This window comes from Myripristis murdjan, chromosome 15 (genome assembly GCF_902150065.1).
Source record: "Myripristis murdjan chromosome 15, fMyrMur1.1, whole genome shotgun sequence".
NCBI classification, from domain to species: Eukaryota; Metazoa; Chordata; class Actinopteri; order Holocentriformes; family Holocentridae; genus Myripristis; species Myripristis murdjan.
The window spans coordinates 24,190,742-24,218,450 of NC_043994.1; the positions used below are offsets into that span (position 1 = coordinate 24,190,742).

General features: G+C 42.8%; 1 protein-coding gene across 1 annotated transcript in view; it reads right to left on the bottom strand.

Annotated features, from left to right (window-relative positions):
* lyst (lysosomal trafficking regulator) overlaps positions 1-27,709 on the bottom strand; it is a 77,162-nt gene that overhangs the window by 9,442 nt on the left and 40,011 nt on the right. The window contains exons 14-42 of the mRNA XM_030069936.1: positions 27,428-27,601; positions 26,499-26,659; positions 25,262-25,452; positions 23,145-23,390; positions 21,303-21,476; positions 19,438-19,587; positions 17,752-17,889; positions 17,469-17,667; positions 17,257-17,385; positions 15,543-16,167; positions 13,828-14,008; positions 12,783-12,952; positions 10,669-10,899; positions 10,273-10,439; positions 9,607-9,759; positions 8,719-8,910; positions 7,921-8,132; positions 7,579-7,788; positions 6,911-7,087; positions 6,572-6,648; positions 6,240-6,428; positions 5,088-5,233; positions 4,862-4,958; positions 4,047-4,108; positions 3,767-3,822; positions 3,494-3,646; positions 1,060-1,304; positions 355-421; positions 101-257 (exon numbers count right to left, since the gene is read on the bottom strand). Of these exons, the coding sequence (XP_029925796.1) occupies positions 101-257; positions 355-421; positions 1,060-1,304; positions 3,494-3,646; positions 3,767-3,822; positions 4,047-4,108; positions 4,862-4,958; positions 5,088-5,233; positions 6,240-6,428; positions 6,572-6,648; positions 6,911-7,087; positions 7,579-7,788; positions 7,921-8,132; positions 8,719-8,910; positions 9,607-9,759; positions 10,273-10,439; positions 10,669-10,899; positions 12,783-12,952; positions 13,828-14,008; positions 15,543-16,167; positions 17,257-17,385; positions 17,469-17,667; positions 17,752-17,889; positions 19,438-19,587; positions 21,303-21,476; positions 23,145-23,390; positions 25,262-25,452; positions 26,499-26,659; positions 27,428-27,601 (5,129 nt within the window). The remainder of the gene's footprint in view (positions 1-100; positions 258-354; positions 422-1,059; positions 1,305-3,493; positions 3,647-3,766; positions 3,823-4,046; positions 4,109-4,861; positions 4,959-5,087; positions 5,234-6,239; positions 6,429-6,571; positions 6,649-6,910; positions 7,088-7,578; positions 7,789-7,920; positions 8,133-8,718; positions 8,911-9,606; positions 9,760-10,272; positions 10,440-10,668; positions 10,900-12,782; positions 12,953-13,827; positions 14,009-15,542; positions 16,168-17,256; positions 17,386-17,468; positions 17,668-17,751; positions 17,890-19,437; positions 19,588-21,302; positions 21,477-23,144; positions 23,391-25,261; positions 25,453-26,498; positions 26,660-27,427; positions 27,602-27,709) is intronic.

A 27,709-nucleotide genomic window follows, 5' to 3' on the forward strand; every position in this document is an offset into this window, starting at 1 on the left:
TATTTTTCTCTGGTAAAAAGTTTTTTTTTTTTATTGTAGTTGATGATTTTCTTTGTGGATTTTAGACAGGATTGGTGTTGAGCGGGCCTGTGTGACTCACCCTGGTAGGCCAGGAACATCTTGGTGAAGGGGGGCATTCGGACTAAGAAGTGCAGCACTGTGCCGCTGTTGGAGTAGTGCGAGCCGTAGTGGTAAGGCTGGACAGGGGGCATGGGGTCATCCTCACGAATACCCTTCTTGTACTCCTCCTCCAGGTACTGCAGGACAAACACACACATCAGTGTGTTCTGTCAGAGTGAATCACACTGGGCAACACTCTCGACTAAAACATGCAAAAGGTACAACAGGTCTCACCTTGTAATTGTCAACGTAGCGATCCTCTTTTTCTTTTGACTGGACTGCGATGGGTTTGCTTAAATTCCTGCATGACAACAACATGTCAACAAGGCAGTAATGAACAATCATGTTCTCTGGTGACAAATGATGGCGATATTCCCATTGTAAATGATTGCTGAGTCACAAGTCTCAACCCCACAGGAGGACCTATTTGCCTTCTGTACAGCATCCAGTTACTCAAAAAATAATGTAATATGCCAATTAGCCATGCCTAACCTAATTTATCACAACAGTCTGGAATGCTTCTGGCATACACAACAGCAAGGCCCTCATTTGCGATACTGTAAAGTAGCATCATTCAAAAAACTAAATAAAAAAAACAACAAAAAAAAAAAACCAATAACAAATGGGCAAAAAGAAAATTAGCTGAAATGTAACAAAGGCTGATTCCTTAGTGCTTTGAGAACCTTGCAAAAAGTACTCAAAAGCTTTTTAGACCGAGAATCTGGGGCATAAATGACAGAGGATGTACAACGTCTTTATACCGTGTGTGTGTGTGTGTGTGTGTGTGTGTGTGTGTGTGTGTGTGACTCATCTCGGTGACATGTAATCTAATTTTCTCATTCACTTTCTCTTTCATGCATAATACATTAAATGACCCAACCTTCGACACTTTTCATGACCCGCTCCCCTTCTGTAGCAGAGCTGCCATTCAGCACCGACCTGTAGATGTTGGGGTCCTGCAGGTCCAGAGTCTCGCTGGTGTAGTCTCGCAGGATGAAGGGGAACACCGGGTACTGCATGAGGTCGTTGAAGGAGCGGCCGGCGTGCTTGTTGAGGTGCGTGAGGTACTCAAAGTTAGAGATCTGACCCGAGCCCCACAGCTGCGTGAGAGCCGTGATGTTGCCGTGCTCCAGCAGGTTTGGCAGGTCAGACGTCAGGATGTTGTGGTAGACGTCGTCGCGGAACTACAACACGAACACACAGAGACGTGAGATGATGTGCGACTCAAGTGTAAGAACTGAAGAAAGGGACTGGTTTCACTGATACATCAAGCTGGTACTAGCTTTTAATTTAATAGCCAGTGATGCCATCCACCTATGACATGATAAACTGCTCCTCCCATATGACGCCTACATAAAAACAGTCAATTTTTTTGTCTTTGCGCATTTTATGTATTGTCCTATTTAGGGCTGGGCGATATAGACAAAATCAAATGTCCCAATATGTTTCAAAGATAATTATTTTTGGCTTCTCTGCTTTATTTGATAGTGATATTAGAGAAAGAGAGGAAAAGGCAGGGGAGAAAGAGAGGATGACATGCAGCAAAGGGCACTCTACCAGGTGAGCCACCGGGGCAACCCAAAATATCACGATATTTTTGAAGTATCTCGATATTGATATTGTGAACAGTTATTAGTAGTGCGGATATGACGACCAAGCAGTCAGAGGTAAATAATAAAACAGAACAGTTCATTAAGTTGAAAACTGCATGCCTTTACTGTAATGACGTTAAAAAAGGACAACTTATGCCATATCAAGATATTATAATATTCAAAATCTCAGATGATATTTAGTCTTACATCACGATATTGATATAATACTAATATATTGCCTAGCCCTATATGCATTATTTTTTTCAGTTTAATAACTTAATTATGGGCAGCTATGTATCCCAGGGTTTCCACTTGTTTTTAGGACTTCCTAGTCAACCTGAAATTTGTCTGTGGAGACTTTTGGTCTCCCCTGGTCTAAATGCCATGGGACAAAAAGCACCTTGTCTTACCATAATCAAGTTATGCTAATGACACCATTAATTAAGCTAATGAATGCATTAAATAGTAAATATGTTAATGTCAACACACTTCACACAACGAATGATGGCATTAAGATGAACTCTGTATCTAATGAAGCACTAAAATCGGTGGTATAAGTATGAAGCTTCTATCTTACATTGTGCTTGAGAAATGGTGTTCACAAAAAGACGTGTGCACACAGACAGATAGACAGACAGACGCCACCATGATGACATATTTCCCTCATCCCGTGCACCATGAGGTTGGGAATCACGGGACATAAAAAAGTTCTGGTTTGCTGTAATGGCAAATTTAGAGCAGGCAAATTCTGAGCCGGAGAAATCAAAAGAGCCAAACACAGATGGTACGTGAACAGATAATCCGTCCCACTTCACATTCACTTTTCTATCTTTGGATGCTGGTGCTAAATGCCTTGCTAAAAGGAAGACACACCACATTGACGTCATACTGGAAGAAGAGCAAGATGATATCTCATGGCTACAACTTGGAAGAATTCACATGGATCAGTCATTGGGGCGGCCACATCCCAAACAATTTTTACTATCTTACAATCGTCTGTGCATGAGCTGCGGCAGAGACTACTTGCCTGTATTAGAGCTAACTGTATTACTGTGAATAAAGATGATCATTTGGATTTTAATTATCTCAGACTGCTGACTTTGCTGGACTTGCTGCAGTGTTTTGTCTGTGTTGACACACTTCTGCAATTCATGATGCCAAGAGATATCAAAAGCCAGAAAAAAATATCCCACTTATCCTCCTTGTTATTACTGATAGGAAGCTGCGATCAATGGTTTTCCCCTGGTAGAAGCTAATATTTACAGTAAACCCAATGTGCCATAAATGCATTGTCATTATTCAGACATTTGTCCTGCCCAGTAGAGCTGCAACTAACAATTATTTTCAATATTGATTAATCTGTTGATTATTTTCTCGATTAATTGATTAGTAGTTGGCTCTATAAAATGTTATGAAATGGTGAAAAATGTTGATTGAAATTTCCCACAGCCAAAAGCAATGTCAAACAACATCTCAAACATCTTGTTTTGTCCCAACCAACAGCCCACAACAAGATAATTAGTTTACTGTCACAGAGGACTAAAGAAACCAGAAAATATTCACACCTGAGGAGCTGGAATAAGAGAATCTGGAATTTTTTTCCTTAAAAATGACTCAAAATGATTGACCAATTATCAAAATGGTTGGTGATTAATTTAAATGATTATCCTTGCAGCATGACTGCCCAGATTCCCCAAGTCTGGAGATTCAAATGGGCAACCCTCCACTCACATGGCCGCCTCTCTCACTTTGAGAGCCACCTGGTTTGTGTTTGGACTTACCTTGGTGTTGTCAAAAGCTAACAGCAGGGTCCTGCCGTTGGTGAGGAATATCTCCACAGCGTTGTCTCTCAGCTGCCACCAGCGCTTATGGACCTCCTTAATCTCCTCGTAGGTCCAGGAGAAAGAAGCCGCCTCAGTCTCACCATGAAGACTCTGTCCAAACACATAAAAGAGATTCGGCGTTGAGCAGCCGCGGGGGACTCACTTAATGCAGTGTCATCCCTCTGGCAGTGCTGTGCAGGCAGTGAACCTCGACAGCCCCCCTGCTTTTACCTGGTTGTCATGAGCATCAGCAGCATTGTCCTCCACAAAGTACATCCCAGTCTTTCCTGTGACACAGCAGAGGGCGAGTGAGATTTAATGTACTTTGTAAGCAGCAAGACAAACAAAAGCAACCTTCAGTGAATAACTAACAAACACCTGTGTGTGAGAGGGAACAGCGGTATTCTCTGGTGCACAGCAGAGCACGCTGCCCTGTCTGCTGTGTGACTGCCTGCTTTTATACAGGGTATATTATGCATGGAGCCGCTGTGGGTGAGGGTCAGTATCTTACCCAGAAGCAGCTCCCCTGCCGTCTCTCTGGAGGGAGCGACACTGATGCATCGTCTGGTGAACCTGAGGAACAAAAAGACGTTTCTTATCCAGACTTACACCGCAATATGACACCGTGTAAAGCACAGACACCTCTCAATTTAACAAAAGTAGATCAGACATGACGCGTGTGATGTGAGCATTACTTGATTTATACTAGAGTGGAAATATTTGCATGACTGTGTACAGGAAATATAGTGGCCAATTAATTTTAAGAGTTTAGCCAAGAACAGTCAATAAAAGTCTGCTCCTTTACAAATCTTTAAGTTTTTTCCCCAATGCATTGTAGGAAGACGGAACAGAAAGAAACAATCTTTTCATTTTCATTTCTTGTAGACGATGCTTTATGAATTATTGATAAATGTACAGAGTCTGACTAGTTTTGTCGAAGTTTGCGCCTTAGGGCCCCGTGGTCCTGTGACCCGGCCCCGCTCAACACACAGAGAAGTGCACATATGTATAATGCAACCCCAGGAAGACATATATAATCATACACATGGGTTACAGAAAGAGCCCTCAGCCAAAACAACTTTCCCTAGTCATAGGATATCAACATCATCAGTGCAAAAAGAAGAAGTGTAACCATAATCCAGTCATATGAACTGACATATGCAAGATAATAGGATACAAGAGAAAATTATTCAGTAACTAAACAGTGGCATGGACTGCCATTCCACACATGTTCATTCTCCATATCATCCTGGTGTCCTTAGAGGGTTATGTTGTTTATTAAAGGCTTACAGGCAGGTGGGCAGATGGAGAGGTAAGATTTTATACCTTATGGGCTCGCTAGTGGCCTTGTCTTTCACCGTGGAGGAGAACGAGGAGTGAGTCTTATCCTCGAACAGGAAGGACAGAGGTGGCTTCACCGTGTCTAAACAGTCGCAGAGCACAGAACAAACAAAACACTGAACCAGACTGTACCAGACCAACACACAGCGAGAGCAAACAGACAGAATGTCGATGAATATTTGCCATAATTGCTACAAGGGGGTTTATTTACCCTCGGCCTTGCGTCTGTCCTTGAGCAGGTATTTGTTGGGGATGGTGAGGTAGCATCTCTGTAGGCGCCTGCGTTCCCGGTTAGGCCCCTCTGTGGGGTCCAGCTGCCAGGATGTGGGGTAGGACGTCTGGTCGTACCAAACCGCACTGCAACACACCATTACAGCACGCTAAAACATGACATCTACTCTTATCTATTTTGTTTTCAGATTGTTTTTTTTTTTATGTTTTGCCTATTTCCTCAGATGAAAATGGGAAGAGACAGGAAACATAGCAAAAGAGAAGGTGATGACATTCGACAAACGTCCTGGGATGAATGTGAAACCGGAGCATTGTGGTTACACAGAAAATACCTCAGAGCACCGGGCCATACGGACACCGCTCCCATCTATTCAGTACAAAAGAAGCCTCATTGCATATGGATGTCCACATGTACAGTTCAGGCATATCACAATTTCAATGCGGCCTTCTACCTGCTTTGATTGATTTCAAAATTGCGAGTGGATGCAATTTTTTTTCCCCTCATGGAAATGTGTTACTGTTTTTAATAAGGTGTTCTGGTGCTACCAATAAATCTGCACGTCTGAGAAAATCTTTTATTATACTCAAACTCAAATCCTCAGCATTAGCGTTTTGCCTCATTTTTTTTCATAAGCACTCAGAAACAAATTAGGCATAAAAAGTGGTGTCCCCATGTATTGTGATTCATATTATAATCACTGAAAACAATAATGATTTCAATATTATTCTTCTCAGGGATGTGCAAAATATATTCTATTTTTTCTAAGGGGAAGCAGTCAAACAATTAATGGATTACAGGGGCTCAAGAAAGGACTACATTTAAATTACGCTGTAGTGTGGATAGACTTAGGAATAAGTTTCTCGGCTATGTAAATCATGAAAAATAATCAGTTTCTTCTTAAATTACAAAATAAGCGCTGAGAGGAATGCAAAAGATGATTTATAAAAGATGTGCCTTTCTGCTCCAGTTGAACATGGATCTGCAGTCAGGCCTGTGCTCTTCCTATAATTATTAATGACAAGGAGGATAAGTGGGAGAAGAGGAGAATAATAACAATCACAACTGCAGTCATATTACGATATCTCGCTCCAGTAGTCTGTAGCCTTGTGAGAGTTGGCTTTCCACGCTCACCGGTCATGTGTGAGTTGCTGCACGAGCTCCTGCCAGTGACGGCTGGCGCTCAGGTCAGTCTTGTAGAGGCCTCTGATGTGCTGGATCACTTTCTTCCTCTCAATGCCTTGCTGTAGAGACACACTCTGAGTGATGTCTGCTGCAATCTTAGAAATGTCCTTAGACTTTCCATCCAGCCTCTGGATAAGACTGCAGAGGAATAAGAGAGAAATGGAGTGGATAAAATAGTAGATTAAAGCCACGTTTCTCACCAGGATATTCTCTGTGTGTCCACTGAGGCGCAAACCATAAAACACTGACAAAAAAAAAAAAGAAAAGAATGCACTACTCACATCCTCTGAGTGTTGGACATTTTCTTTTCCCATGCCACTTTGCTTGTTTTCTCCTCAGCCTCATATTTGAGTTTTTCCTGGATGAATAGATGAATACAATCAGACATAAACTACTTTCTTAAAATGCATTAAATCTGATTGAAGCAACCTGACAGAGTGCACTTAGAGCTGCAGTATTTATGTAAGACCTCAAGATTTTTTCACCTGCACAAATGCTGATCTTTCATGCTGCTGGGCTGGTGTGAAACATATCCAGCCAAACATGGCTTGGTTGAAAAGGGCTTAGAAATCATTTTCCTTTCCCTGTTTAGAAGGAATGTTTGTCTCTGTAGGACGTACCTCTTTTATAGCCTTGAGCAAGTCTGGCTTGTGCGGTGCGTTGGGAGGGATGCAGCGATGACCACAAAGCTTGAGCGAGGTCATGAACACGCCCACAGCAGACTGCTCCTCTTTGGTGAGGCTGTCCTTGTGGTCATGAAGCATCTCATACAGGTAGAGTGACAGCTTTGGTCCATGCTGAGCGAGAGAGAGAAGAAAAGAAAACAGTGATCAATATTTCATTTGTATTTGAGCCAAGCCACGCGCGGTGATGGACAGGAAACAAGTCCCATCCAGCTGTTCGACCTTCAGTAAAACCCGAGAGGAGTGCACAGAGTGAAAGGAGACTCCAGTGGCAGTAGACGTGGGCGGATGAAGAGCATGAAGACATCTATCTGAGTTATTTCAGAGTCACGGTCTGACAGCTGTCTGAGAACTCTGTACGTGTGAAAATGGCAAACAAAACTAATGGACACTCACTCACACTTTCCCCCTGCTCCCGCCACTGAAGAGGCAGATTTAAAAAGTATTTCAACTCAAGTGCAATAGAAATGTCAGAGAAATAATTAAATCTAAGTATTCTCAAATCAAAACATATGATCAGAAATCCCAAATGCATTTTCTTGGCTCTGAATGCTCGTACTGTCCAAGGATAAGATGGCTAAATAAGGCGGCTGCTTTACACTCACCTCCAGAGCCGGGCTGAGGCTCTCCCTGAGGATGTCTATATGTCTGTGATCAAACACAAACTCCAGCGCCTCCTTCCTGTCAGAGAGGGGAAGTGCAGGGCTGAGTGTGTGAACCAGCAGGCGGCCTATTTGGACCCTAAAGGTGTCCCGGCACGACCACAGGATCCTGCGCCACTGCTGATGCGGAGCTCCACCGCGACCCATGCTGCCCTGAGGAACCACAACCATCACAAGGTCACACACTCAGGAAGTCAAACGAGCACCAACCACAACTTTGGAAATGTTAAATAGAGACATTTTTTTCCAAGGATGAAAAAGGACTCTAAATGGTTGTTATCATACCAGGCTGAGTTTAATCCCCTCCATCATGAGTTTGAGAATGTCCTTCTGAAAGCTCTTCTTGCTGGCAGGGGGGAGGGTGAAGGGAATGGGCGAGGGCGGGACGGAGGAGGAGCTGCCGTCATCTTGTGCCGGGTCACCTGGGTCTGGGGTGAGCGGCTGGTGGTCCGGAGAGTCAGGGATATTCAGCAGATCATACAAGTCCTGGCTCACATCTGACACAGGACAAGAACCGAGATTAGAACACAAAATGAGAGCAATTTTGGATAAACTCATACAATGTTGGAGGTGAAAACATTACATGAATACAATAACTGTATATAAACACACTGACATTTATGCTTGTATGAGGTGAAGGATGCAATATAGTGTTTATTAAACTACTGCATATCTACAAATTGTAAATACGTTTTGATGACTTGAAATTGGGCGGAGTGAAACGGTCTCACTGTCAGAAAATAGTCCCCAGGGAGACGTTTACGACAATATATGGTGGATGTTTCAACCAAAAATTCAAATTTGAAATTTTTACTGTATGCTGTGAAATCTTTATTAGCCCCACATGATTTGCAAAATGGTTTGTTGTGATGTAAAATGTGGGTAACCTGTAGGAAATTGGCCAAACATGAAAAATCACTGGCGTGGTCCTTTAAGGGTTTTAGAAGTTGCTGTTCAGGTGGGTAGGTGTTTCAAATGTGAAGTTGTCTGAAATGATTATTTAGACCTGGATAGATGTGAAGTAGGGGCTCCATTAACCTTCTAAAATGTCAATAAATGAAAAAGGACATTTTTTTCCATTACCATGGTAGATGAGTCTGTTGACAGCAAGGACCACAAGCCTCTGCAGCCGTTGGACAAACTCTGTCTCACTGGCGCGAATGGGGTTTTCCTGGCTGATCCTTCTCTGCATCATCTGGTTGAGCTCGTCACTGGCTACAGAGCGCATCCGAGTTAGGAGAGAGTCAGACTGGGCCAGGGAGAACCGGCGCCGACCTGCAGGTGCGCCGCGAGAACATGCCCAGTTTTAGAGAACACAACCTGCATCACAGCGTGTAACGGGCGCACGAGATGCTGAAGAAAAGCATGCTTTTTATCTTCAAGTTTAGAGGAAGGTTATGCAAATATCTCATACATCATTGAACACTCGGAAGATGAGAAAGATTCGCTGATCAAATGCCATCAGCACCGAAATGTTTAACAGTGATTTAGTGGAGTATTCATACAAACACACACACACACACAAACACAGGCACCAGTAGTGCACAAGGGTACTGGGCAAATTAAGCCCCCGGGTGAGGACCAGGGAAAGGGTGAGTTCACTGCAAAAACACGGAAACATGTCCCTTGGCGGGGAGTATGTTTTCCAGTGGTCCCAGCTACCTGAATCAGAGTGGAACATGTAGCATGGAGCTCCAGTGGGGGAGGGGAGGGGATAGTCCTGGGACAGGAAGCTGAAGGGAGGGGACAGGGGGATCTGGCCATAGGAGCAGTAGTGCTGCCTAGGGATGCGGGGGATAATGGAGTCTTTCATGGCAATGGAACCTTTATATTGGGATGGGAAGGGATCGACACAGACAGGTCAGAATGTCACAGTGAAACACCTGAGAAGACAGGATGAGTTTTGCCTTATGACATGACGTTTTGGAAATAAAACCCTTTCTGCCACCACATTCAGTCTGAGATACTCACCTGCAATGCTCTTGCGTTTCTGATAGATGGCATGATGTGGAGAGCTGGGTACATTTACAGAGCTGCTCAGCTTCTGAGGGTCCTGATTGGCGGTGGTCTTTATGAACTCTATCGCTGACTGGAGGACGCGGAACTGCAGAGCCACGGCCATCTCTGCAAAAAGGGAGAGAAGGAACCATGGGTGTCACTGGCATTTTGCGTTTATATTTCAGGTATTCTGCTGGCACTCCACTGAATACAGGACTGGAATAAGCATCGTAGTTCCACATCACTAAAACTTAGACCCACCCAAATATAAAGGGTGCCAAGGTCAAGGTCTTTTGCACTCGACAAAAGCTCTGTGATCACAGAATGATTGTCAGAGCTCCGAAATAGCAAAGAGGTCGATAAGAGCTAAAGAGATAAATAGAAGAGACATTTTAGAGGGCAAGTGGAGAGAGCAGAGAGAGGAAATCATTCAGTGGGAAAAGGGGAAATAAGGTACTTCTTGAAAAAGATGAGATCTCATGGAACAATTGAGGACATGGAGTGACTCCATCTATCATGCACAGTATACTGCAGCCGAGCGTCTTTGCTACCCAGCGGAGCTCGGCAGCGCTACAACCATTCACAACCAGCACTGATGTATTTTGCATGTCCATTGCATTTCATATGCCCGGTCCTCACCCTGTGTGCGGCGCATCTTGCTTGTCTGCATGAAACCCAGCAAGGTAATTAGGTCCTCGATGATGCGGAAGTACTGGGACCCTGAAGAGCTGCAGGAGTGGATCGTCACTGCCACTAACAGCTGCTGGATGTCACACACCAAGAGCTTGTAGTCATTCAGAGGAATACTGAGGAGGAGGCACAAAAGAAAAGAAGACAATATTAAGCTCAGGAAGTGCCTCAACCACTTGTACCTGCTGCATCAATGAGCACTGAGTGGATTAATGATTTAATTTATGGCTCAAGGGTTTAAGACAAAAAAAAAAAAAAAAAAAAAAAAAAACGAGCGATGTGCGAACTGTGCTTGAACCCCATGGACGCGTTTCAGTGAATCATTCTCTATCCTTGCAGCCGTACCCGTTCTCCATGCCGTTGAGGGTGGAGAGGGTGTTAAAGAGCACGTAGAGGAGCCCGTGGTCCAGCAGGATGTCTGCTAGCTTGGGGCAGGCGTTGAGCAGCTGCAGCAGCATGCACAGGATGTTGTGCACCAGCGAGTTCTCATACAGGGAGTTTTCAATCAGACCCAACACTGGGATGATGCAGCGCTTCCTGAAGGGCGAGATGTTCTCCATTTCCTCCAGGTCCAGACTGGAAAATAACAACAGAGAAGACAAAAATAAAACAAACAAATACACAAATAAAAGACCTCATAAATGACTACCCCTTGCAACTATCGTGCAAATCTGAAATGAAATCTAGAATGCTGCAAAAAGTAAAATGCATATTAGGTGTTTTCTTTAGATGGGTTGAAGGCATTAAAGAGACTTTCTGAATATAGAAGTATAGAAAAAACACCCTTCAGAGAAGAAATGAAGACTCTGAGGGATTGATGAGCAGAGGGCAACTTGTTATTTCTCTTTGATGTCAGCTCAAGTTTGCCATATTTCATGCTGAAGATGAAAACAAAGAAATGCCTGTTGCAGTAATCTAATGCACCAACTAATGGCTGTTCAACCACGGCTGGCTCATTGTCCATCGGTGGAACAGTAGGAATGACATTTCTAAAAGGTCGTGGTGGACAGATATATTATGGAGAGTTTTTTTTGCAAACATCGCTCCATCATTATTTAATTCAACAAATGGGTTTCTAGCTTTACTTAATGTATCATTTCTTTAGTAACCAAGGCTTTTCTGCCCCCAAGCGAGCGCACAAACCTTTTAACAATCTAAATTTGCCCTTTTCCCTTCAGCTTTTCCAGTTTAATACATCATAACTCACATTAAAAAACTGGATGGTTACCCAGCTAGCTGTATCAGGGTATATGCAGATTTCAGAGTGACTTTTAAGATCTTTTAAAGCTACTTGGAGAAGAACTTAAAGACAACTAAAGGCTGTCAAACTACACTTTTGATGATTGATCACAGCTATGAAAGTTCTGAAGCATTATTGAACAGTATAAATGAGCAGTGTGAGAAACCAGATTAAATATTTAGGCGTATGATGTTGTATCACCCTTCTCCAGTACTGACTGAACAGTGGACATGCATGCGGTTCAAAGTGATATAATAAAAACCAGATGATGATGACATGATGAAAAAAAAAATACTAGCACAAATTAGTTAATTTAAAATATTAAATTGTGTTTAAGGCCTTACATTTTGATTATTTAAAGCTACAATAATCAATTTAAAGAAAGTTTCTCTGCAGGCTGAGGTAGATCTGACAATTACATATTGATTACAACTAGCATACAACTGAAAAAAATGCAACATTTAGCCATTTAATAACAAGAAGGCAGAAAAACAGGATTTCAAAGGCGTGTATTTGGGTGGCTAGAGCCGTGGCTGCTGCATAGTTTGCTTGAGAAGTCAATAATGACAGCGAAAATTTGTACAAATGCAACTTTTAACCCAGACTCCCTGTCTGTCCTTCCCCTTCATCCCCGGTGTACTCTTTTAGATTGTACTTCTGCAAAATTATGCCAACATAATTCTGCTGCACTGACAGGAACTTGATGGTGCAAGGAGCTTAAACTAGAAAACCACAAAACAGACAGCAAGGTAAAACGGCCATTTTTGTGTTTAAATGGTGTTAAAAATGTGGAATAAGCATGTAATGTAGTGGCTGAGTCTATATGGTGCAAAATCCAAATCACAGCAGCTGCAATTTTTTTTAGGGTTAAATGTGACAGTATACCATTACAAATAAAGTGTTGCTGAGGGACAGAGACACCCTGGCCAGCAAATCATATTGTCCAGGTGTAAAAAAATACAAACAAAACATGATGGTTTGGTGCAGACCCCCAGCAGCAATCACATCTTCCTCATTTTCCAATTTGTTTCCAGTTAAAATGAAACTTATGATGCAAAAACAATAACTCGCAGTAAAACTGAAAATATTATCACAATCACAATAACCTAACCCTTACCCCTAACCCTAACCTGACAAAATAATCATAATATGACTTTTTTTTTTAAACCACATGATGCAGCCCTACTGCAGACATCCTGTGTCTTGCCCCCCGACTCACTCTTCCTCCAGGCCCACAGGACGTCCAAACAGCATCTCCAGGAAGCACTCGAGGAGCCCCTGGCTGCCCTGGTGGATGTACAGCTGGTTGGCCAGGAGGGAGAAGCCGTGGTTCTTCAGAAACTTCTCCTTCTGCTCCTTGAAGGCTCTGCTGAAATAGGCGTCCAGCAGCTGGAAGGAAGAACAAAAAAAAAAAAAAAATATGTGAGATATTTAACTGCAGTAGATTATAACATTAACACCTAGGAAACTGTTAACTCATACATTTATGCCTCATAGAGCAGCACGGAGAGGGGCAGGTGTGCGAGCGTCCTACAGTTAGATTTACGCTTGAGAGCAGCGTTTCCTAACAGATGGTCTAAATGTACCTCACATCATCCTCTCCCCAATGAATCACAGTTTCTCCTATATCTTTCTAATTAACTTGCTCTAATGTGCTGTGATCATTAACTAAAACACAAAAACAAAAAAACTTGCTTATTTTTGCTCCTAGCTTCTCTCACATGATTGGTTGTGCATCACAGAGATACTGTTAGAGCAACAAGACTGACTCTTTCATTTAGAGATGCACTGTTGTGATCTTTTGACTGTGATGCTCATATCTGATATCTTCTGACCCATAACAGCGAATATGAACATTGATATGTATTTTTCATTACAAATACAGGGGCAAAAACGGATTAGGCTTAAGTGACACGCTCCTAGAAAAATCACAAGACCGCCTTTTTCACAATTAGCCAAATATCGACAGTAAATATAATGTTGGACCAACACTGATATTGCTTTTTAACAATGATACAATTTAATTTATTGGTTCACCATTACTTACACTACTTACTGTTGGTGACTTATAATGTTTGTGATTTAGGAAGAAGCTGTTCTGAAGAGGAGTGTGGGCCAAATGTCCAAAAGTTAAATCAGGTATCACACAACGTACCGATCTATGATGCCATCAACACAACAAAATTTGAGTCCTGGTGCGAAGCCCATTGAGAATTCACTGTTTGCCGGCACATGAGACCCTTCAATGAGGATACAGGACCAACCTTCATGACTCCCTGCTGGATGAGGGGTGACGAGTGGTTGACCAGGACGATGAGGGCCTCCGGCTGGATGAGCTTGTCCATCACCTCCTCGAGCATGAGGTCAGGCAGCAGCAGCAGGACACCCCGCAGGAGATCATACAGTCCACAGCAGATCAGCACCAGGCAGTCCTCTGTACTCGACCTGGGACACACAGCATTTTTCAAAATTACTGTGCCTGAGATAACACTCTTTTGCACACAAATGCTTTTCTTTAACAGATGTGGATAATCTACTAATTTATTATCTAAGTTAAGTCTTGTACAGCCCCTTTGAAATGTAAGTAAAATCCATTTGTTCTGGTGCCATTTGTGTTTGTATCTAATGTGGAACCTTTTAAATAGCCAGTGTTTTGATAGTAGAGAAATTGTTTTAGTCATTTATCGAGTAAAAATCCCAAACATTTGTTGATTATGGCTTCACTAAAATCACTAAGATTGTTAACGTGCTTACTTTTCTCTGTTCATATCATTATAAAATAACACTTTGGGTATTTTGGCTTCTGGTCATACTGATGCAGCAATTTGAAAGACATCATTTTAGGTACTGGCATCCTCTGATGACCATTTGTCAATATGTCTGACACTTTATAGACTAAATGAATAATTGATTAACCAAAAAAATAATCAATGGATTAATTGACAATGGAACTAATTGTTTGTTACCCCAACTTGGTGCTGAGTTAGCCCAACTCAGCACCAAAATTACCTAGACAGATTCCTGTAATGTTTTGCAGCTTTCAAAAAGTCATGTAACAAAAAGACAGGAGCAAATTGTGAAGTGTATCAACCAAAGTGTCATGCTTTTCATCATGCTTTCATCAGTAAACAGAAACTGTTTAAGTCGTCTAGTTTCATAATGAACCCTGCTAGAGCTAATATAGCTGGAAGGGACAGCAGGAAATGAACACCAGCCATAAACAGACAAATTCTGGTTCTGGCTACTAAGAACTTGAAGTCCCGCTTGAAACATAACTTCAGTCATTTAATTAAACTGAAGATAAAAGCTAAAAGACCTATAAACTTCAGACAGCACATGATGTTTGATACAAGAAAGTCAGTGATGACTGCTGGGAAAATATGATAATAATAATAATTTCAGCTTTAAAAAAAAAAAGAGCTTGACAGCAGCTGGCTGGCAGATATAGGTAAACTGAAACGGTCACTGCGCTGCAAATCATTTCACAGTTGGATGAAGATAATTAGCATAATTAACTGCAGAATGTAGATTGTTATGCAAATCCCAACAAAGACTTCCTTTATCTGAGCAACCCTTTGATAAGGTAGGTATTTACAATGTGCAGAGTTACATAACAGAGTGGAATTAACATGGACATAAAATTAGATAAAATATTCAAATGGACTGGTGCCAGATTCTCTAACTGCACAATGTCTGTGTGACCTTTTGCCAGGGAGGGCATGGGCTGTCTGCCGGTAATATGGACCTTGTGGATTAAGTTATAACATCTTAGAGTGCGCCATCTATATACAGCAATCAGTTGTTTGCACAATAATGATCGACACAGTGATCCACCAATCTGTGCTTAGTATCTGCCTCAAGCTTCTTCTTTCTCTGGCACAGTTACTCCAACAGACTCCAACAGAAATGTCACAACCAATTAGTTAGTGTTTGTTACTCAAACAAGCAGGCCCTGTGAAAACGGTGTATGGCAAAGCACCTGTCATTGGACTCAGTCTTGCTGTGGGCCCTGTCATAGCCAGGAGAGTAGGTGTAGCTCTCCCAGTCCTCGGGCAGGGAGCCTCGGTCCGCCGCAGTGGGCCAGCGTCCGATCGCCAGGGAGCCATTTGGCGCCGGAAAGGCCAAACCCAGACTTGCCAGGTTGCTCTGGCTCCTCTGGAAGGACTGGATGCCCTTCAGGCTGTCAGGGCGGCGCGGTGCCTCTTCACTGGTCCAGTCAAACCTGTCCTCAGACTCTGCAACGCCCACACTGCCCTCCGCCAGGCTGTCCACCTCTGTCGCCTCGTCCCGCTCCTCCTCCACGCTGATGGAAGGGGTGCGCGGGGCTGCACCCTCGCCCCCTTCCTTAGAGTCACAGATGGTCTTGGCCGATTCGCAACTGCTAAGGAGCTGCTCATCGCCTCCGCCCCTCTTTAGCGTCTCTGTGCTGCCCAGAGCCTGCTGAGTGGCGAGGGAGACCCCCTCACCTTCAGCTGCCTCACTGGAGCTCCCATGTCCGAGTCGAGGTGTGAGCAGCGGGGAGGAGTAAGGAGAGGGTGCCAGACTGGAGGGGCGTAATGAGTGATCATCACCTCCATGTTCAGGGGAATTAGCATGAAGATGGCCTGGAAAGAAGAAAGAAATTGATTCAGCACTTCATAATAGAATTATATCTATATCTTTATCTCTATCTCAATCTATCTATCCATCTATATCTATCTATCTAACTAGATAGATATAGATGGATAGATGGATAGAACAACTTTTATAAGAATAGCAATGATCATGTGGAAGGAAAGGGCTAGATAAGAACTTAAGAGAAAAGTTTCTTTTAACCAGACTTGAACATTTTCAGAGCAAGCAGGGGACGAAGACATGAGCTGACCTCACGCTACGTCTGCAAGGTCTTTTTCCCCAGAGGTAATAACATTAATGTTACAACCTTAAAATAAAACTCAGTAACAATAGGCCTGTTGCAGCATTGAATTATAAACTTGCTTACGAAATTTTCCAAGCTGGAGGCAGGGCAAGTGTGCATTTAATTATCATGGCTGTGCTAGATTCCTTAATGTACTATATGAAGGGCCTCACAGAATCCATTTTATTTTTTCTCAGACTTTTTCCTAGCTTTGCATTTTTTTTTTTTTTTTTGGCATGAACTGCAAGCAAGACACGTCTTTGCTTCCCGATATGTGCTGAATGAGGAATGGGCACAGCATTTTCAATTTCTATAAGAGTATTAGTCTCAACACATATGACCTCAAATCCTCTAAAAACTGGTTTTAACATGCTCATGAATGTTATCTGCAGATGTCTTCTCTTCATTTGTCATGCAGGTTCTGAACTTTGCATTATCACTGCAAGTATCCTATCTTTTCTGTCATGTTAGACACTGCCGCACAGTTTTCTCCTGGTTATTTCACAATTTTCCCTGTTTGTCATCACAACAAATCACATGTGCTTGATGACGTGCATGCACATGGCCTGATCCGGCCCTGACGCAGCACACAACAGAATCCTTCAAGGCTTAAACAGCAGCAATACGTCCTTATTAAGTAATCTGCCCTAAAACCTCTCAAATTCATGACATTCCACGTTTATATGATATGGGAGTTCCATGTTTCAATTATGGTTGCACGATTCCGACCATAATTTCTGCAAAACCAATTATACGAGTCCCTGTGAAAGGCCACTGTGGTGTGGTTGAGCTGTACCTTCAGGAGTCGCCTCAGTGAAGACGGTGGGGGAGAGTGAAACCACAGAGCTGCAGGCGGACTTCCCTCCGCTGTTGGAGTGTCTCAGGTACATAATCGACTGAACCTTCTCCTGGTACAGCTTGCCATCTGACAACCACAGAGATCGAAAAACAAAGTCAAATTGTGACTTTTAAACAGAAGCGCCGATTGCAAATGCAGCGCTGCCTCACCTATGTGCAGTGAGAAGTAGAAGCTGGTCGGCGTGTGGCAGACGTAAGTGTTGGTGGGCGGGTGAACGGCCAGCAGGAAGTTATAAACCAGCCTGAGCAGGTCCAGGTCCGGAGGAGAGCCCAGTACTTCCTGGATGATTTTGACGAACGACAGGCAGACGTCCTGAGGGATCGAAGTCAGATGCTCGTCCCGGTGCTCCTGGGGGAGACAAATAATGCTGTCAGCGATAGTATCTGAAAAGCGGAGAGATATAACGGAGGCGGTTTTCTGACAGTGGCTCACCTGTAACACTTGGCAGGTGAGCAGGAAGCGATGCACCACCTGAGCCTTGAGGAACTGACGGATGTTGAAGACCTGCTGAGGATGGTGCACCCTAATGAGGATCTCTAAGGCGGCAAGCAGGGTTTCCCACACTCCACACTGACAGAAACACAAACAATGAACAACAACAGAGAGACAGAGACATCACTTAGCCTATATCGCCAGCAATATAGGAAAGGGGCAAAATGTGCACATCTCAATCCTAGACAGAATACAAAACAAAGGAAAACAGGAGTACGCATTCAAGATGTGAGAATTTATTAATACCTCCACATGTTAAAGGCAGAGTGAGTCAGATTCGTTAGTTGTGGTTTGTAAACACAACATTCAAAGCTGGCCCCTCCTCCCTGGCTAACCTAATCGTTGGCAGCGAGTTTTAATTTCCGAAAATGGCGAGGGAATGAAACAATCACCCAGAATGTAACATCACCATCCTTCGAAAAAAAAAAAAAAAAAAAAAAAAAAATTTGGCTATCGGCACCTATCTGTCCAACAGAAAACAGGCCAACAGTGTGTTGCTCTTCATCCTCATCCTCTCCCTGAGTGCTTGCCAGCGGGTGAAAGCCAACCCCAGATTCACACTTGTTGTGAAACGAGCTTTCTCCACTTGGCTTTGTGCCTCGCTTTAGGTCCTTTTTTCTGCAGTGGGCAATTTTCATGGATCTGGCACCGTGCTGCCCTGTGATTGGCCAGGAGCTACAGACACAGTGCCCAAAGGTCGACGCCCAGAAGAGTCCCACTCGTCTAGTGGCTCATAAGTGATGACTGAGAAGGATTATTTTTGTATGAGTCTGTATATTGTTTTTTTGGAAAATCCCACTCATTCCGCCTTTAAGTTTTGAACTCCCTACCATTCATCACATACAGATGAAATTCACTCTGGGAGCAACTAGCAGTGTATTATAGTTTCCGCCTTGGAGGCTGCGCGTATCCAAAATCCCATCTCAGTGCCAAAGGTGAGCAGGCTTTTGCCATCAGGGACCCTCAGCTGTGGAATTGCCTGCATGAGGTTTTCAGGTTGGCAAAATCAGTTTCACCATTTCAGTCACTTCTTCCGACTGCTTCTTATATGAAGGCATTTTCTTACCTTGCTTGTTCCTCCCTTTCTTTTATTTCCCTGAATCAGGATTTCACTTTTTCTCCCCTGCTTTTATTGTTGTTTTTATTTTATCATTAATTTTTATTCTATCTTTTAGCCCTGCTTTTTAGCATTATGTTTTCTTGCACTCGGGTGGTTTTATCTTGTTTTGCAAAGTACAATGATAAAAATTTATTATTATTGCTGTGCATTGCATGGGTTCAATTAGCTGGTGCTTAAGTATCAACTTTCTCTTTTTTCTCACTTTCATGCGCTGCTGCGTCTTCAAGAGAAAACAGCAAAAACAACAGAAGTTCACAATCTATGTGTATGCAAACTTGTGCGAGAGTGTGTCTTGATACCACACCTTAGCCAAACAATTTTATCTCTGTATTTGTTTTATTAGCCTACTTGGATTGTCAGATGCATGATAATCAACGTCAGTATGGTTTCAATTCATTTGATGTTTTCTCATGTCTTGTTTTAGTTTTGTTTTCTTTTTTGTTGTTTTTTTTTTTTCATTTTTTTTAGAACAAATACAGTTTGGTATTGGAGGTACGTGTGTTTACCTCAGCTTTGGCCCAGATCTTCCAGTCCAGCAGGACCTCTGAGAGAAGGCGGATGTCCTGAACCACAGCCGTCGCCTCTGTGTCCAAACGGAACTGCCCGTCCTCCCCGAGGGTCAGGATGGGCCCGCTGCAGCACCCGTCCAGCAGAGTCTAGAGACACACGAGCGGTGTGGCAATCACATTAGAAACACCGCCAAATCCGGAGTGTGTTTTTTCAGAACCTCCACAGCACTGTACACCTTAATCAGAAACATTATACCCAAGCATACTGATAATCATTATCTTTCCAGAAACAGCTGAATGATTTAGAATCCCAGACAGATGGCAAATCAATAAATTCCCCATGAAATTTTACGGAGTGCTTATCACTCTGTCAAGACCAATGCCATCCACTCCCCAGAGAGCTCCTGTCTCTACTGATCGATGTTTGTCATTTGTAAAAGTGACCAGCTACACTGCAGTGGACATAAATCTTGCAGTCCTTTGGGTCTCTGGTAACACCGAGGTAAGACAGAAGCTTGTAATCTTACAGTAAGCCACGTTATGAATTTGTCTTGCAAGGGAATTCAGTTTTAGGCTGACTGGGTGTTTGACTAAATACAGTATACAAGAGGCTCTGCTCAGCCAGGCATGTGTGTTTTCACGTTTAGCTTCAGAAGGTAAGTAAAATAGCTGAAGAGAGATTTCTGCTGTAGTATAAATAGCAAACATCAAGGCACTGTGTGAAAAGGGGCATTTAACTTTGCGAGATAATAATGTGTTTATGTATCTATGTAACAAGACACCGATTTTCTTGTGTTAAACAGTTTTAGTGTCTGTAATTTTACAACATTACCATTAGGGATGGGGGGATGAATAATCAGTTAATCAATGAAAAAGTAGGGGATCAGTTAACAAAAGCAAACGCTGCTCTGGTTTAAGCCCTGATGTGAAAAGCCATAATTTTTTATTCAGCGTAATCGGCACGCTATCCTTGAGATATTGATGAGACGCTCCAGGATTCTGCGATTCTGCGACTGGAAGTGACATGGAAATAAGGCCATCCCACAGAAAAATGGTTATTATTTATCTCTCTCAGGTAAAAATAAATCCATATTGGGAAGCATCTCTATGGCTGAGCAGGCACCATCTTATCAAGACTGCCATGAAGAGTTTAAAGCAGATATATCAGTTCAGCAGGGGCACAAATGTTTGCTGGGGCTCTTTTAAAGGAGCATCAATATGTTATGGATTTTTTCTTTTTTTTTTTTTAATAGGGGCATTTATGATAAAGGAAGAAGTGTTTTTTTTTTTTTTTTTCCGACATCTTCTTGTTGGTTGTCCACTATACAGTGAAACACAGAGCTTTTACAGTTTATAGATACTTTCTAACTTTACTGATAACTTGACTGATGAATAACATGTTTTTGTAATAACTGATCATCTGCGAGGTTACTTTTCCTCATGATCACAGAACATATTAAACCTGTGGAATTACGGCAGAATCGTGGCTTCTATTTTGAGGAATCCCGCAGGGACCAATCAATTGTGTTGCTATTACTAATCTGCTCAGTTCTCTGTCATGCGGTATGAGGAAACCCAAAGCGGCGAAGGCAATCAGAGGTGCTGCGAGTCTCTGCAGGAGCTTAGTGTTTCATCAAGTCAGACAGAACACAGTCATCACACAGCTCAATTACACACAGAACCGCAGGGTCAAGTAACAGCAGGGTCGCCGACATTGACTCATAGTGACAAAAACGTGTCCGTCTGGATCAGATGCATGGTTAAAAAAAAAAAAAAGCAAGTGCCAATAAATATGTTTTGCAGCACAGATCAAGAGAGATTATGGGGACAGAGGAGAGCAGAGAGTTCAAGATCTGACTCACTTTCAGCATATGATATCCCACGATGCACTTGGATTTGATGAGGACCTGATGGATCATCGAGTATCCATGGTAACAGTCCATCTCGTGGATGCGGTGCTGGTTGAACTTGGACAGAGACAGCAGCACTTGCAGGGCGAGAGCCTGGGTCTGCTCACAGTCACTCAGCTCCACCGCCTGGACACCAAGAAGAGGGACGAAGGGAGGGAGAAGGAGAGAGAGAACAAGAAAAACTGAGTGACACCGTTGATCAGGAACACTGTCAGCAGCTGCCATCTTGCCATATAACTTCTTTCCCATTAAAAAATAATAAGACACTTCAAAAAACTTGTTCGCTCAAAAGTGAAAATTATAAACACTGTCTTTTAGGGGATTAAGCAACAGCTTTCACACAGTTTTTTTTTTTTTTATGGTTTACTTTTTCCAGCATTTCTCTTAGAACTATTACTTTTATTATTGCTTTTTATTTACTTTTTTACTTTCTTCACCAGACCTGACAAACACTGACGCAAGACAATTGAAATCATACAGCATCATCACAATGGCTCCACCCTCTTATTTTTTTAAACAAACGCAAATCACAATAGCTGCTACCACATACAGGCATCACACACACACACACACACAGCAAGTCCAATGACACTTCCTGCAAGACTCTGACAGCTGGTTCATGACTTATGAAAGGGGCGTAGCAAAATGTGTGTCTGTGTGTGTATGTGCATGTCTATTTCGTGTAGGCCACTCCCGCTGCCACGCCCCCTTTTTGCTGATGGCACAAACAGTTAATCGGCTGTCCTTTGGCTCATGACCAACCTTTCTACAAAATCTTGTGCAAGTCTTAAGTTTCCATTTGGAAACTAAGCGCCTTTTTGCGATTGGCCTCTCCCATCGTCATGCGCCTTTTTAGCCAACAGGTATTAACACAAACACAAACACACGCACACACACCCTCTTTGCCAAATCTCAGCCTCCTAGGGCGAAAACTGTGGCCACAAAATGGTGGGGGAATATTTGTGGACCGACCAACAAAGCGAGCTATGGAGCTGCTGGAAAAAATTCGTCAATCGATCTTTAACAGAGCTGGTGATGTCAAATTTCCATGACTCTTACAAAAAATTGTCTGAAATGATAACTTGTCATAATTTTCCATAACTTAAAGTTCAGGAAGTCCAGAAGGTTGTATTTTAAAATTTTTTTAATGACCTGGACGGGAATCTAAAATCCTCCACTGGAAAGCATAAGAAATCACAACACTGATAAACACTACATAAGTCTCTGATATGCTCCCCAAACCCTCGTCTCCTCTTGAAATCCTGCAATTTACACTACCAACAAGGTCACCTGTTCAGAGTAGAGATGGGTATGTTGGCTAATTAGAGATCCAACACAAAGTCCCACTGAAGAGCCTCTGTATCACCATGCAAAAGACTGGAATAATGACACCGCTTTGTTATTCGCTGTTTGGGCTCGAGAGTGAAATCTCTTGAAATGCCGGTAGCTTGTAGCACTTTGATAAGCGTTTGTATGAAGCCGAGTCTTGACTGCACAATAACTGCACGATGTTCCCACTAAAGCTCTGGTGTAAAATTCCATTATTCCTTTGTGGCTGTGTTTGTGTTGTTTGTTTGTTTGTTTTTTTTAGCTTAAAACTTGCAGGATGGCAGCACAAATATAATTGAATGCAATGAATGAAATTGGAAAAAAAAACATCCTGATACATCCCGCTAACAATTAAGGCTTGTTAACGGCATGCGGGCATGTAAAGCCCTTTGAGACTGTAAACAGTGATATTGGGCTCTAAATAAAAAACCCTTGAACTTGAACCGCATGCAGCATCCGTTCTACCTGTGCAAAAAGGAAGACAAAGGTTCCTGTTCCTCCGATCTTGTGCAGGACGCTCTGCAGGCCCTGGGGCTCTGTGGGCAGCAGACTCCTCAGAGAGTGGGGCTCCAGGGAAACGCTCTGCACCTCCTTGGAGCTGAAAGGGCGCTGGGTTACCACGGTCTTGGCCTGGCCCTTCAGTCTGATTACAGGCTCGTAGATGGTGTAGACTCTGGGACTGCTGGGGGCATAAACAACTGCCAGGCTCTCCTGAACAGACAAAGAACACACAGAAGAAACAGGACATTCATTCTTTTCAGGCATATTCCTCATCCTTTAAATCATCAATATTAGGAATTCAGCTGTCAATTTTCTGCAAAAACTTGAAACTATGAAAATGGTAAAATACAATAGTAATAGTGTCCCTCACTTTCCCCACTACACATCCTTACCACTGGGCTATCTTTGGCTGTAGGCAAAGCTGGCCGAAAGCTATTTTTTAACCCAATTGCTTTCACACCGCATCAGGCATCCATTATTTCTTTTCCTGGGTCAGAACAACTAGCCTTAGGCCAAAGTCAAGGATAATCTTCTTTAACAATGACTTGGTGTGAAACCTTAATTAGCCCGGAGCTAGCAGCCCACTCAGCCCACGGCTACAATTTCTAGCATGGACTGAGACCTGGGCTAAGCGCCATATCAAAAGGCCTTTTCAGCCCTACAGATAACAAAACCGCACTGAGAGCGTGGTGAAGGATACAGATGGGACAAGAGTAAAGGTGGGAAGCTACGAACAAAGCCGTGTTTGTGGATTCATTCATTCTCTTTCTTTCTTTTTGTTTTTCCGACCAGCAGAGCCGTTATCATCACAACTATTAGCTTTTAATGGGAGAAAAACAATTTTCAGTCTCAGTGAAACAGCCGTGACTCAAATGTAATGGCTTTTATCGCTGGGGAAAATTTACTCACTACAGTGCAAGATCATTAATGACAACTAATTGGTACAGAGCACTATGCTTATACTGGGAATTGAAGCAATAAAAAACAGAATTAATGAGTTGGTGTCTAAAGTAAAGCAAAGACAGGATTAAGCACAATAAAAAAGATTGGCAACCAGCAAAAAGAAAAAAAAAATCCTGATAATTATTAGACTAAACAGAAACTTGTAATATAAAGGAAAGCACCTGTGACAGCTACCGCAAAGAACAAGTAGCAGCCTCTATCATGTGAAAACGGTGTGATTATCTCGTCTGATAAACCACAGAGCAGCACTCCAGGCTAAATACGCCGACAGTGTGTGTTAATCACAACTGGAAACACTGCCAGCTTCCATCAAATGAAAAAGCGACCGTCCCACAGAGCACACAGAAAGTAGAGTTAGCGGTATCAAGCTCTCCTGTCGTCGGCTGAACACTCGCCAACCTGTTAGCGGTCCTACGACTGCCAGCAACACTGGAGCTCAAACTAATCAACAAATGGTGTGAAAACAGCTTAAGAGAAACAGAACATTGCTGGTGTATTTTTTTTCCCAAACAGCTAATTTAGCAGCAAACCAGTTTAAGATCGACCATTTTAATTTTAAATTAAATCAAATAAAGACTTAATTACAAGTCCTGCGGGGTGTGTCAGAGTCAAGAAATCAACTTCTGTTAAACTTCAAGTCAAAGGACTGGTGTGTTTAAGGCCTGATGAGTCTGAGTGTAACAGCAAGTTGTTGAATTGCTAAGCTGTCAGCAGTTTTTGCCACTGTAGCGCCTCGTCGTTCGTGTCTTCATTATTTGACCCCAAGAAACATGAGAGGATGAGGATTCAGACGTGAAAGAAGTCAGTTCATTTCCGCTCTTTGTTTTATTGTGTTGACTAATATAAAGACCTTAAATTCTAGGTTGGCTTACACTGCTTTGTTGAGCACCTTGAATGTAAAGTCATTAAATATTTACACAATGTAGCCAGTTGGCACTGATATTATATATTTTATTACTTAAAACTAAAATGAGTTTCTCTGTTTCTTCAGGGTGCAGGCCTAAAGAAGATACTCTTTAAACTTCAAGTTATTGAATGCATATTGTGTTTATTTCTGATCAGTATAAAAAAAATGCATAATTATAAACTTTCGGCCCGTCCCACCGAGCCCTACTTACAACCAGTGCTGTTGTGTCCACATCCTTGTTCTTCATCAGAAGCTCTCGTACATGTTCGCACTTCAGCCCTTCCTGAGTAACATACTTGGAGAATGTCCTGTTGGGCTTGCCGTACTTGCAGGGCATGATGGAGGTGAGGTCAGGCCCGCTGGCGTACAGGTAGAAGGCCTCCTCAGTCCCTATTCTAGACCCTGAAATACAGAGGCGAGTGCACATGGGAAGACAAAGTTGAAAACATACAATCAAAACAAAACCGCAATTGGCAGTGCATTCAAACTGGTGCTGTATTTTTTTCTATACTCAAGAACAGAGCCCCTGTTAAGGGATATCTTAGCATCTTGTATTTTTCTTTACGAGGCAGTTGTGGCTTTGTGGTGAAGAGAAACAGAAAAGTGAAAAATGCAACAGCATACTGTAATCAGAGCCTCATTCAGCTTCATGAATGAAGTATTTCATCCATAACCCACAAAGTAAGTGTGCCGGCGCCTCATGTGCTCGGTTTGTATAAGCATTATGCCATGCAGCATCCCTCTGGGGCAACTTCCTTAGCAATAATACTATGAAGTGATGTGCTTTGCAAAGAATCAGAGGATCGAACAAACAATCTAAAGCACGGCTCTTTGAGTGTTCAGCTAAAGCACTAATAAACATATCCAGCAGTGCGCCTGTGTGATGCATTGCTGCACTCATGAGGCAGCAACGTGTACCATGATGTTTATTTCTTGTTTTCATTAAACTCTGATGAACCTAGCAGTGGTCCTTGTTTTCCAAGAAGAAACTGCTACCAGCTATGAATTCCAGTGACAACAGAGAGGCTTAAGCCTGTCTAACGACATCAGTCGGGTTCACAGGTTGAGACTGGAGAGACACAAGCCATTCACAGACAATTAGAGGCAACAAGTGAAGTATTCAGTATGTCTCTCCAGAGAATGCTGAGAATCTACAGCACACCGGCAGCAGCCTTACAGACCCCAAGCCTCTAGACCCCGCAGAGGACTGCAAAACATAACTGTGCAACAAAACATTTATGTACAGTGTATACAGGAGAGAGAAGAAGACAGCTATCTATTTACCAGCAGGGTGCAGCACTGAGGCCAAATAGATGAAATGATAAAAAGGATTAAGCCAGATGGCAAGTGTGCATTTAGAGTTAAAGAGGGTGTAGACGTTGGCCTGACTGGGATTAAAAGAGGAAGAGCTTATGAAAGGATGATTCCAGCAACAGTAACGTCCCTACCGTTGAAGAGGAGCACAGTGCCCATGGTCCAGCGTGCTCCCTGCTTCAGCTGCTCCTCCGATGGTGGCATGCAGTGGCCCAACATGCAGAAAGTCTTGTTGCTATCAGACGATAGGCTAGACTTTCTGGGTAAGGTGTAGTCCAGAGAGACCTCGCATTTCCTGAGGCACGGAGGCCAGAGTGCAGGTTTAGTGCATAGTAGAGATATATTTTGCATTAATTATGTATTTTATTTTATTATGGCTGCCCCATAAAAGTCGACCAAACACTAATCGAGGACAGAAGTCTCTGTTTTCATTGGTCAGTTAGTTGCAAGAAAAAGGAAAAAAAAATCATCTGTATGGCTAGACCATATGTTAAACACTAGAGGGCTTTTAATTTGAAGTGTCCGACACAGTAAGACTACGTCGGGCAGGAAATCTAGAGTGTGGGATCATTTCAAGATGGTTAATGACGACCCCAAGAATGTGGCATTGAACCTCTGCAGGCAAAGATTGGCCTATCAAAATGCTGAATCTGCTTACGGGTTGTTCCGACACATTCAGATTCATTACTGCTTTTGCGACTTGCTCGTGCATGTGCTTGTACAACTTATATTTTAAAGACCGATAATTACCGTTTTGCATTTCTCTGTAATGTAGCACAAACAATGCTACTTAAAACATTCTCTCTCAGCGCTAGAACTCAAACCATTTTCCGATGCTCCAAAACATACTTTTGAATAATTAAATTAACATCATAAACGTGCTGCAGTTAGTCGACCATTGACTTGAACTGATTGGACGTGTCAACTAGGAAAATCTTTGGTCAGGGGCAGCCTTAATTTTATTATCCATAAATAAGGTTCATGTTCGTTGACTGATCAATCACATTTAAAGCCAAAAACCTAGAATATGATCCTTATTCTTGTTATTGTACACGTCTCTCACCTGACTCCACACACCCAGACTACCAGGCGGCCATGGATGTTCTTCTTGCCCTCAGGCTGCTGGGTGTAAGTGAGGCCGAGGTGCTGCCACTGGCCTGGCCGGAGCAGTCCCTCTCCAGAGTCCGCCTGCGCTAACAGCCCTGCTTTTATCTCATCATTGGGGTCGATGCACATCCTGAGAAAATAGTGCATTAACATACTTGAGGTTAGGAGAACAGGCAGCAGTGTACATAATGCTCTTTTTAATGCACACATCTCTGATGCTGAAATCTACACTGGAGCT